This window comes from Macaca nemestrina, chromosome 14, assembly GCF_043159975.1.
Source record: "Macaca nemestrina isolate mMacNem1 chromosome 14, mMacNem.hap1, whole genome shotgun sequence".
Classification (NCBI taxonomy): Eukaryota; Metazoa; Chordata; class Mammalia; order Primates; family Cercopithecidae; genus Macaca; species Macaca nemestrina.
Genome location: NC_092138.1, coordinates 1,969,504 through 1,982,115, shown reverse-complemented (window position 1 = coordinate 1,982,115; position 12,612 = coordinate 1,969,504). Strand labels below are relative to the sequence as shown.

Below are 12,612 nucleotides of genomic sequence, written 5' to 3'. Positions count from 1 at the left end.
TGAGGCAGGAGAATCGCTTGAACCTGGGAGGTGGAGGCTGCAGTGATCCTAGATCGAACCACTGCTCTCCAGCCTGGGCAACAGAGCAAGACTCTGTCTCAAAAAAAAAAAAAAGTTCCAGAGATGGATGGTGGTGATGGTTACACACAATGTGAATGTTACTGAGGCCACTAAACTGTATATTTTCCACTACATTGTATATGTTAAAATGGTAAAAATGGCAATTTTTATGTTATTTATTTTTACTGCAATTTAAAAAAATTAATAATGTAACATACCCCAAACCATTCACCCATGCATTCATTCGTTTATTCATTTATTTGTCTGAGACGGGGTTTCACTCTGTTGGCCAGGCTGGAGTGCAGTGGCATGATGATGGCTCACCGTACTTTCAACCTCCTGAGTCCAAGGATCCTCCCACCTCAGCTTCCTGAGAGCAGATGGGACCACAGGCATAAGCCATCAGGCCCAGCTAATTTTTACAATTTTGTAGAGACAGGGTCTCGCCATGTAGTCCAGGCTGGTCTTGAATTCCTGGCCTCAAGTGATCCTCCTGCCTCTGCCTCCTGAAGTGTTGGGATTACAGGTCTGAACAACCGCACCTGGCCTATATACTTAGAGATTTGAGTGCTATAATATGATAATTATATCTCGAAGGTGTTTAAAGGAAAAAAACAGGCCAGGCGCGGTGGCTCACGCCTGTAATCCCAACACTTTGGGAGGCCAAGGCGGGTGGATCACAAGGTCAGGTGTTCGAGACCAGCCTAACATGTAGAAACCCCATCTCTACTAAAAATACAAAATTAGCTGGGCATGGTGGTGCATGCCTGTAATCCCAGCTACTCAGGAGGCTGAGGCAGGAGAATCACTTGAACCCGGGAGGCGGAGGTTGCAGTGAGCCGAGATGGTGCCACTGTACTCCAGCCTGGGTGACAGAACGAGACTCTGTCTCCAAAACCAAACAAAAAAAACAGTAGGTGGAGAGTGGGGAGAGAATGAAATCTGTATCTTCACTGAAGAGCTGATGTAATTTAAGGTTCTGTTACAGAAATACACAGATCAATGTTATGAAAAATATAAGCAAAATCAGTAGAGAAGCCTAACCACAGAGCATCCAAAGAGACAAATTTGCAGTGACTTTACAATACCAGGCCGATGGCAGAAAAAACATCAAAGAAAAAGTAACATGAAGGAATATGAAGGAACTTTCTGGCGTGATTGATAATGTTCTGTATATTGACAGGAGTTTGGATTCCACAAGTACATGCATTTATCAAAACAGTGAATTACACTTAAGATTTATACATTTCACAGTATATACATTTTATATCAGAAGAAGAAACTGTAAACAAATATTAAGTTCTATTTAGTGATATGCATGTTGAACTATTTAGGGGGAAGTATATAGATGTCTACAATTTATTATGAAATGTGTCAAAAACATGGTGGATTAATGATGAATACTTACATAAAATGAATATATAAGATATAAATGGTAGTATTTAGGTAGTGGTAAGTATAGATGTTCGCTATAAAATTCTTTAAACTTTGCTGTGTTTTGAAATTTTCAGAATAAAATGCTGGAAAAATACCAATATCAAAACAGAGATCTCAAATAGATATTGGCAAAAATATTGAAAGATACTAAGACGCCGGAACAGCAAATCAATGGAGCCACCCAAACCGATCCAGAAGAACTTGGTGAAAAATTCTAGTATAGCAGCTAAGAAAGGAATGAGGACTACCTCCATACACTGCCATGGAGCGCCTTCCAGAGTGAATGAGAAAAGCAAGGAGGGGTGTGCGGTACCTTGGAGACCACACAAATACATATGGATAGCACAGACGGAGATAGAGAGGTTTTTTTTGTTGTTTGTTTTTGAGACAGGGTCTCACTCTGTCACCCAGGCTGGAGTGCGGTGGCGTGATCTCTGCTCACTGCAACCTCCACCTCCTGGGCTCAAGGGATCCTCTCACTTCGGCCCTCAGAGTAGCTGGGACTACTACAGGCATGCGCCACCATACCCGGCTAATTTTTGTATTTTTTGTAGAGATGGGGTGGGGGAGGGTCTCACCGGTTGCCTAGGCTGGTTTCAAACTAAGCTCAAGCAATTCACCCACCTTGGCCTCCCACAGTGCTGGGATTACAGGCATGAGCCACCACACTGGGCCATTTTTTTTTAATTGGAATGTAAGCCAGGAAAAGAACAGGGATAAAAGCTATTTGAAAATACCATGTTTTGGTTGGGCATGGTGGCTCATGTCTGTAATCCCAGCACTTTGGGAGGCCGAGGCCAGTTGATCACTTGAGGTCAGGAATTCGACACAGGCCTGGCCAACATGGTGAAATCCTGTCTCTCCTAAAAATGCAAAAATTAGCTGGGCATGGTGGCAGACACCTGTAATCCCAGCTACTCAGGAAGCTGAGGCAGGAGAATCGCTTGAACCCGGGAGGCAGAGGTTGCAGTGAACTGAGATTGCACCATTGCACTCCAGCCTGAGCAAGAGTGAAACTCCATTTCAAAAAGAAAAAAAAAAAAAATCATGTTTTTCAGACTGAACTTTGGAAACATGTAAATATTTTACATAATTATAAAACAGATTTAAATTAAAATTCAATCTCTAAAATTTGAAAGTAAAATGAATCAAAGTAACCTAAATGTTTATGAAACTGGTGATATAACCATCAAGAGAAACTATTTCAAATGATTTTGAAATACAAATTTGGTTACTCATCTCCCTCCTCGACATAGCTTTTCAGTAACTGTGTTACTGAAGGTAGTGTTGGTAATGCTGTGATTGTTTTATGTGCAACGAATGATTAAAAGCACAATGTTACTCAGAACTAGAATTTTCAGTATGTAAGAAAAGGAGAAACAAGTAGTCTAGGTAAAAATCCCGTATTGCAACTTTGAATTGGAAATATTGAATGAACTCATATTTTATCTTCTAATGTGTGTGTGTGTGTGTTTCCCAGCTCTGTCCACCCAAATGCCCTGGAAACAAGTACCTGGTGGCAGTGGTTCTTTATCAAAGTAGCTTTACTAAAGAAGAAATACAGACGGGAAATACCACGCAAAAAATGTTCAACATTGTTAGTCATTAGGGAAATGCAAATTAAAACCACAATGAGGCTAGACACAGTGGCCCACATCTGTAATTTCAGCACTCCAGGAGGCCGAGGCAGCACTTGAGGCCAGGAGTTGGAGACTAGCCTGGGTACCAAAGCGAGACCCCATCTCTACAAAAAAGTAAAAAATTAGCTGGGCATGGTGGCGCTTGCCACTCAGGAGGCTGAGGTGGGAGGATCATTTGAGCCCAGGAATTCGAGGTTACAGTGAGCTGTGATCACACCACTGTACTCTAGCCTGGGTGACAGAGCAAGACCTTGTCTCTAAAAAAAAAGAAAAAAATGATGAAAACAAAAACCCATAATGAGCTATGTACCTATTAAAATGACTGGAAGTTGTAAAAACTGACCATACCACGTACTGGCAAGGATGTAGAAGTAAACTCTCACTTACTGTTGGTGAGAAAGTAACAACAGTACAACCCTTTTGGAAAAGAGTTCAGCAGCTTCTTACAAAGTGAAATATACGCATACCATTTGGTCCAACCATTCCACTCCTAGGTATTTACCCAGGAGAAATGGAAATGTATATTCATATAAACACTTGTATATTAAAATGTTCAGGCCGGGCACAGTGGCTCACGCCTGTAATCCCAGCACTTTGGGAGGGCGAGGAGGGCGAATCACAAGGTCAGGAGTTCGAGACCAGCCTGGCCAACATGGTGAAACCCCGTCTCTACTAAAAATACAAAAAATTAGCTGGGTGTAGTGGTGGGCGCCTGTAATCCCAGCTACTCGGGAGGCTGAGGCAGGAGAATCACTTGAACCTGGGAGGCAGAGCTTGCAGCGAGCCGAGATCGCACCACTGCACTCCAGCCAGGGGTCAGAGTGAGACTCTGTCTCAAAGAAAAAAAAAAAAGTTCATAGCAGCTTTATAGCAAAAACTGGAGACCACCCAATGATCACCACCAGGTAAACAGATAAATGGTGGTCTACCTGTGTAACAGACTACCAGACTACTACTCTGCAATGAAAAGGAATGAACTGATACAAATCACACAGTAAGTATGCTCAGAAAAAGAACACAGACCAAAAAAGAACACAAGCTGCATGATTCCATTCATATAAAATTATAGCAACTGCAAAGAAATCTGTAGTGACAGAAAGTAGATCACTGGTTGCCGAGGGGAAATGGGGCGAGAGAGAGGGCCTACAAAAGAACGCTAGGAAATGTTGTGGGGCGATGGCTGTGCTCATGATTTTGCCCATGGTGATACTTTCACAAGTGTACACATATATCAGAGCTTGTAAAACTGTACATGCTAAATATGTGCCATTTATTGGATGTGAACTATATCTCAAAGCTGTTTTAAAAACAGACAAGAGACTAACCAATTGACATGTATATTTCAATATTGTTTCAAACGAATTATCTTTCTAAAAAAAGTTTTGAGACAATCGGAAACTGAAGAAGTGTCTTGGTATTAATGATATCAAGGATATTAAAAAAATTTTAATGGAGTAATAGTATTCCAGTTATGTTATTTAAAAAGAGTAGTAGGTATAACACTGCGAAACATTTATGAGTGGCAGATGATACCCTGGGGGAGGCAGAAGTTAGCAGAAATATGCATGAAACAGGGATGGCCGTGGTTTGGTAACAGTTTAAGCTGAACAACTTACTTACAAGTTCTTTATACTACTAAATTTGTATAATTTTCCATAATATAAATTTTTAATACAGAGCTAAAAATAAATATTAAGGAATCATAATCTTCTTTAACCTACGTTTGACAAAATTTTAAAAATCAACAGAACTGAATGCTATAAATTTGGTAATTCTTTCATACTTAAGATGACCTAATAAAACTTCATAAATTCCAGAAAATTCAATTCTAGAAAGAATAGATTTTACATTAAGGCCACAGAAGTACTTGTTATTAACACACTTCGCTTATTTTAAAGGACATCATATCTAAACAAAGAACTAGTACAAGTTATATATTAAATGCAAGCTTGAAATTGTGTGTAGACACATAAAGCATATAGTGAAATTCAGATTAGTTACAAGTTACAGCCTCCTTCAGCAGTATCAGCCTGAAGCTGTTGACTGGAATGCACCTCATTCAAGAATACAGGCATGGATGCCCCATATCCCTCCCTGCTTATCAGCTGCAGTTTCAACAAGCCACATCGAAAGCAGCATAATATCACCAAGGACAGGCTCCTTAACCTGATTTCCTACCCACTAAAAGTTATGAGCAAACACACATGGTGACAATCCTGTGACACATACCCCATTTCCCATTTGATTGGTTCTGAGTACAGTTTTACTGGCAGTTTTAGCAATGACTAAATATTCAACAGGAAGAGATGTATCCTTCGATTCTAGGAAGGGCTCATGCGGGTATATTTCTAACAACTAAGAGCCTCATAACTGCTATTGTTTTAACACCCCCATTTTTGAGTAATTCGAAGACCTTCACAATCCTTGGTTTATTATACAAAACTTTTGGGAGGGAATTTTCTATGAAAGTGACTTATGGATATAAGGTGGTCAAATCTATGGTAATGTGAATAATGCTATATACAAATTTGATAGTTATATATGTTTCTCAACATGTGAAACTATAGAAATCACACTGCTTTAACCACAGTTCCCTTTATTTAGAAATGAATGAGACTAGCTGACACTGTACACTCACCATGTGCCGATGCTATTCAAAATGCTTTATATTAATTATTTCATGACATCAATAGTTAGATATAATTAATATCCCATTTTACAGATAAGAATACCGAGGCAGAGAGAGGCCACATAGCAAGCACACAAACAGAAGAGGCAAGTTCCAATCCTGTCATTGCGTTTCCAAAGCCCACACTCAACCTCTGTGCTCCACCGAGATGCAGGGAATAAGGGAGCAGAGAAATATACCTAGACGGAAAACAGTCATGATAGGCACAGAGGAAAGATACAAAACATCGATTCAAATGTCCACGTTTCCATCCATGCAATACCTTTTCACCTGAATATATGAAAGAGTGCAGTGAATCACAGAAAGCAGGTTCCAGAAATAAAGCTTTACTAGTTGGATATTTAACTGGGACAAGTGAATTTAACCTAAAAAGTAAGAAAATCTTCATTGTTTAAGCAAATACGCTAGGAAACTGATTACAATAAAAAATAATTTGTTGCAGATAGTTTGTATTACTGCTTCCTCACAGTTTCTTTGAACAAAGTATTTTTCAGGAAGGATGGGAGGTGATGCTCCATATTCCTGAGTCGGGAAACGCTCAGAGATCCCGGCAGCTCTTCCCTTCCCCTCTCCCGAGTTCCCAGCAGGTGTTCTGAACAGCACTTTCTGCTGTTCCTACCACTCGCTAGAGGAGCACGAATGCCTATGCATCTGCCCGGTTCACATTCCGGCTCTGCACGTGAGCCAGGTGACAGGTATTGAGCCTCTGTCCCAGTGTCAGAATAACAGTAGCTCCTCCTTCATGGAGTGGCAAAGAACTGAACGCATTAAGACATGGAAGCATTTACAGCAGTTCTTGGCACACAGCAAATGCTCTAAAAATGTTAGAGTTATTCTTTTTCTTTCTTTTTTTTTTTTTGAGACGGAGTCTCACTCTGTAGCCCAGGCTGGAGTGCAGTGGCACCATCTTGGCTCACTGCAAGCTCCACCTTCTGAGTTCACGCCATTCTACTGCCTCAGCCTCCCAAGTAGCTGGGACTACAGGTGCCCACCACCACGCCCAGCTAATTTTTTCTATTTTTAGTAGAGACGGGGTTTCACCGTGTTAGCCAGGATGGTCTCAATCTCCTGACCTTATGATCCGCCCGCCTCGGCCTCCCAAAGTGCTGGGATTACAGGTGTGAGCCACCGCACCTGGTCAATGTTAGAGTTATTCTTAAAATACAAGGAGTCATCACAGGTATCGTCGGACACTAGAACACCATGCGACAAGGAACAGTTAGTACTTCTGTAATGAAAGGAAGAAGACGGAAGGATGGAAGGGCACTGCACATATAATTATCAGTAACATACATCCTATTTGAGGAAAATGGAAGTACACTTTAGGTTGTGTGTTTGAACATAAGTGAGAGTACATCAGATTCATCTACCAAGACGTTCTAGAACTGAGAGGTACACTGAACGTACATTCAGGCTAAATGCCAGAAGCCAGAGTGCAAAACCAACACTCAAACAGGGCTGAGACCAGAGAACATCGCTGTCACTCAATGTGTTCCTCGGATACCAGCCCAACTTTTAGAGTCTCAAAAAATTATAACTGTATTATTAGAAATTTTAGTAATAATGTTAAAATTTGACAAGGCAATGCAGAAAAAAGAATGTCTCCGCACGGTCACCCAACACCTGCACTGCACTTGCAATCCCAAATAGAGGCTCACTTTCCCCCCAGTCAGCAGAAAAGACAGAGAAAGATTTTCCAGCTAGCTCTCCTGGGATATTGCAGACAGAAAGTCAACAAGCTTTATTTTCTTTCAGAGTGACTAAATATTTTTGTCTAATATTATGAATGCTAGAGTATCTCAATCAATTCTGTAGATTAGAACAATACTATAATTTACTCTCTATTATTCTGCCTTATATTACCTGAATTTGTATAAATGTTTATTGGCTCAAAAAGGATATAATGTTCTCCTGAAGGTATCCAGTTAACTTTCTCAACATTCATATGAACTGTTAAACGAGTTCCTTAGTTAGCTCACTGTCTAAATATTCATATTAACTGTTAATCCTATTTCTTTTTTTTTTTTTTTTTTTTTTTTGAGACGGAGTCTTGCTCTGTAGCCTGGGCTGGAGTGCAGTGGCCGGATCTCAGCTCACTGCAAGCTCCGCCTCCCGGGTTCACGCCATTCTCCTGCCTCAGCCTCCGGAGTAGCTGGGACTACAGGCGCCCGCCACCTTGCCCGGCTAGTTTTTTTGTATTTTTAGTAGAGACGGGGTTTCACCGTGTTAGCCAGGATGGTCTCGATCTCCTGACCTCGTGATCCACCCATCTCGGCCTCCCAAAGTGCTGGGATTACAGGCTTGAGCCACCGCGCCCGGCCAATCCTATTTCTTTAATGAAACACATTTCTCATTTTGAATAATACATTGAAATTGTTTTGAATCGTAAATTAACAGCTTTCACAATCATCAATCACTGTGGCCTTTCGCTCTTGCAATAAGTAACAATAAAAACAGCAGATGATATTAATAAAGCACTAGCTACATGCCAGGCATCACTCTAGGACGCGGAGACACACACACACACACACACACACACACACACGCACACACAATCTTTACAAGAACCCTATAATGTAGGGACGTTATTATTCCCATTTTACAGATGAAGAAAACTGAGCCACGGAAAAAGAGAAATTAAATAACTTGCCCAACTAGTAAGGGGCAGAGCTGGGATTTCAACTCATCACACCGGTTCAATGTCTGTGCTCTTAACCACTAGACACCCTGCCTTTTGGCAGCTGAAGGATGAGTAAGAGATAGACAGGTAAAGAGTAAAGGGGGTTTGGGAAAACAAAGCAACAACAGTTGTGAAAGCTGTACGGCAAGTGTGAGGGCAGGGGCAGGATAAAAGTATGTTTGAGAACATGAAATAAAGGCCTCATGGTGAACCTAGAGAAGGCACAGGAATATCTGAACTTGAGGGTTTTGCAGGGGCCAGACCACACAGGACTCTGCAGGTCAGGACAGGGGACAGAAAAAGGACAGGAAGACATCGGGGGGTCTTACGCAAGGGTGGGGGCATGACAATCTGAATGCAGTGTGAACACCACTTTGGCGTAGAAGGTGAGGATACAGAGAGCCCTGTGAGGGGCTCCAGCGGTGGTCCAGATAACAATGGCTTAGACGATGCTGGTGAGCGGTGATGCTCAGTTTCTAGGGGTACAATCGCCAGAGCAGAGGGAAGGACTGGGTTTTGGAAAGAGGAGGGTCAAGAAGACAGAAGTTCCAAGGATGACTCGTAGGTTTCTGATTTGTACAGCTGGATGGAAACACCAAGTGAGGACCAGAGGTATGGGGGGGCGGTCAGCTCAGTCTCGGTCAGGCTGGGCACAGCAGCATCTGGAATGTCCCAGGGGAAGCGTCCAGCAGGCAGATGGACCCACAGGCCTGGAGCCCACGTTGAAGGTTGGAGCCAGAGACACATATTCCAGAGTTAGCATGTAAATGACAATTTAAGCCACAGAAGTGCATAAGATCCTATAAAGAAACTCTATAGAAAGAGAAAGCCTAAGGCAGGGCCCTGAAGGACTTAACGTTTTAAAAAACCAGAAAGACAAGGATGAGCCTGCAAAGGAGATGCTGAGAGGCAGAAGGAAAACCAGAAGAGCAGAGTGATCACAGAAACCAACAGGAGAGCACGTTTACGAAGAAATCAATAAAGTCAAATGCTTCTGAGAGGTCAAGAAAGACGCAGACCGCAGCATCCATTAGATCCGGAGACATGGTGACTGTTTCAGAAGGGCAATGAGGACAGAAGCCAGGCCTGGGCTAAAGTGAGGAAGAAGTGGAGGGGAGGAAGTGAAGAAGGCCACACACAACTCTGAAAGAGGCGGCTGACGGAGAATGTGGGGTCCAGAGGACACTTACACAGGAGAGACTGAGCATGTTTAGATGCTGACTGGAAGACTAGTCAGGAAGGAGATGAATATACCAAAAAAGGAAGGAGCTAACTGACAGTGTGAAGTTTTCATGAAGTCAGTAGGAGAGAGGATCCGAAGCGTGAAGAGGTCGGGGGGGATGGCACCCCGATGGTTACCATGAGGGAAGGAGCCCAGGAGGTGTGCAGGTGTAGCAGTCTTGTATCTTTGGGAGTGGGAGGATGAGGAAGTTCCCACCTGATGGCTCCTAATCACTCTGTGACATAGAAGGAAACGTTGCATCCAAAAAATGAAAGAGGACGATGGGGGAAGGGTACAGTGGGAGGCAGTGCCAGGGTTTTGAGGAGAAATTAAAACAGTCATTAGAGAAGGTGGGAGAGTGAACCCAAGAACCGGGATCACCCAGGCCTGGCTTCAGAATCTCAGTGACCGGGAATTTTCGGGGTTCTAACCGGGCCCGCGACGTGACTGGTATTGCTTAGCTTGTGGAACGCGCAGAGAGAAGGCAGATAGTGGGGTCACCCGGGAGGGGCTTTGCTAGCAAGTTACAGCAGAAAGTCCAAAGGGCCAAAGAGTTGAAGGTGCATGGGTATTTAAGAACTTGGAGGCCAGGCGCAGTGGCTCATGCCTGTAATCCCAGCACTTTGGGAGGCTGAGATGGGCGGATCACCAGAGGTTGGGAGTTCGAGACCAGCCTGGTCAACATGGAGAAACCCCATCTCTATTAAAAATACAAAGTTAGCTGGGCGTGGTGGCGCATGCCTGTAATCCCAGCTACTCAGGAGGCTGAGGAGAAGAATTGCTTGAACCTGGGAGGCGGAGGTTGCAGTGAGCCAGGATCTAAGCTACATAATGAAGAGAGAGGGAGGGTGGACTGGGAGAGCGCAGAGGGGACGAGGCACTAGAGGTCCATCTGAGAGTCAGGCTACTCCAAGTCAAGGAGTTTAACAAGCTGCTGGAAAAGAGTTTGTAGGCAGAGGACAGAATGCCTAACTTTAACCAATTATCACTGATATTCATTAGGTTATTTGAACTAATTATTAATTAGTTTGATCACCAGTCATTATACATTAAGGTCAGCCCTCCGTGATAGGATAAGGGGTTGAGATTCCTAGTCTGTGAAGGGCTCTTAGAAATCATCAAGAAAGGCCAGGTGTGATGGCTCACCTGTAATCCCAGCACTTTGGGAGGTTGAAGAGGGTGGATCACTTGAGGTCAGGAGTTCGAGACCAGCCTGGCCAACATGGTAAAACCCCATCTCTACTAAAAATGCAAAAATTAGCCGGGTGTGGTGGCACACGCCTATAGTCCCAACTACTCAGGAGGCTGAGACAGGAGAATCGCTTGAACCCAGGAAGTGGAGGTTGCAGTGAGCCAAGATTGTGCCATTGCACTCCAGCCTGGGCGACAGAGCGAGATTCCATCTCAAAAAAAAATAAGGAAATCATTAAGAAGAGAACCAACACCACAATAGGGAATGAATGAAACGCCCTACTTGGCTGGAGACTCCTCTTCCGGGGCGCCCTGGGCCTCCTCCACCACTGTGGGTTCCTCCATCAGTGCAGTCGGCTCCACGTCACTGAAAAACAGAAAGACCCTCTCTAGTCACACAAATACGTTCACACCAATGCGTTTGCATGTTTAAGATGGAGAAAACATTGTTTTCTGTTTTGGTTTGGTTTGTTTGTTTTTTTGAGACTGAGTCTCATTCCGTCACCTAGGCTGGAGTGCAGTGGTACAATCTCAGCTCACTGCAACCGCCCTCCCAGGTTCAAGAGATTCTCCTCCCTCAGTCTCCTGAGTAGCTGGGATTACAGGTGTCCACCACCACGCCCAGCTAATTTTTTTGTGTGTTTTTGGTAGAGACAGGGTTTCGCCATGTTGGCCAGGCTGGTTTCAAACTCCTGACCTCAAGTGATCCACCCACCTCGACCTCCCAAAGTGCTGGGATTACAGGTGTGAGCCGCCGTGCCTGGCCTATTGAGGGCTTTAAAAGTAAGTTTTTTTTAAAAAAAAAAGTAACCATAAATTGAACTACAATAACAGAAAAGACTTTTACAATTTAAATAATTATTAAATTCTCAACTCCAAGCTTCTGTAATCAATTTTTTAAAAACTCACTCTTTAAAACAAAACTTGATTAACTTTTATTTTTTAAAATGAAGATTCCAGGCCGGCAGGGTGGCTCTCGCCTGGGATCCTAGCACATTGGGAGGCCAAGGAGGGTGGGTCACTTAAGGCCAGGAGTTTGACACCAGCCTGGCCAACATGGTGAAACCCCATCTCTACTAAAAATACAAAAATTAGCCAGGCATGGTAGCAGGAGTGCAGTGGCACCATCACAGCTCACTGTGCTCTCGACCTCCCGGGCTCAAGGGAACTTCCCACCTCAGCCTCTGGAGTAGCTGGGACTACAGGCACACACCACCATGTCTGGCTAATTTTTTGTATTTTTTGTAGAGATGGGATTTCACTTTGTTCCTCAGGCTGGTTTTGAACTCCTGGACTCCAGTGATCCACCTGCCTCAGCCTCCCTAAGTGCTAGGATTACAGGCATGAACCACAAAAAAACTGAGTATTTCTTAAACTTCAGCAATTAGCTGATTTTACAGAAAAGAAAAATCACAGATGTCCCCCCCAATGATGACCTAAATTATTTTATAAATGAATATAAAATATTGTGCCTACAGCTCTTATAGAACCCTATGATCAAAACTGAAAGACAATTAAGTTTCAAAATTAGCCACAATTAATTTGGCAGGTTCTGCTATATTGTTGAAAGTAAATCAGCCAGGCACGGTGGCTCATACCTGTAATCTCAGCACTTTGGGAGGCCGAGGCAGGCAGATCACGAGGTCAGGGGATTGAGACCATCCTGGCCAACATGATGAAACTCCATCTCTAC

General features: G+C 43.3%; 2 protein-coding genes across 3 annotated transcripts in view; one reads left to right on the top strand and one right to left on the bottom strand.

Annotated features, from left to right (window-relative positions):
- The window catches only part of LOC105498918 (cell division cycle 14B), a 142,859-nt gene extending 139,102 nt beyond the window's left edge, over window positions 1-3,757 (top strand). Inside the window, exon 16 of one of the 2 annotated variants that reach the window (XR_011612287.1) lies at window positions 1,572-3,757. Coding sequence is in view for 1 of the 2 variants with exons in the window: in XM_071077464.1 (XP_070933565.1) it covers window positions 1,572-1,576 (5 nt within the window). In the remaining variant the exon portion in view is untranslated. The remainder of the gene's footprint in view (window positions 1-1,571) is intronic. The other variant, XM_071077464.1, reaches the window with a different exon arrangement.
- Window positions 1-12,612, bottom strand: part of LOC105498996 (hyaluronan binding protein 4) — a 41,327-nt gene that overhangs the window by 9,244 nt on the left and 19,471 nt on the right. The window contains exon 5 of the mRNA XM_071077479.1: window positions 11,203-11,286. Within this exon, the coding sequence (XP_070933580.1) occupies window positions 11,203-11,286 (84 nt within the window). The remainder of the gene's footprint in view (window positions 1-11,202; window positions 11,287-12,612) is intronic.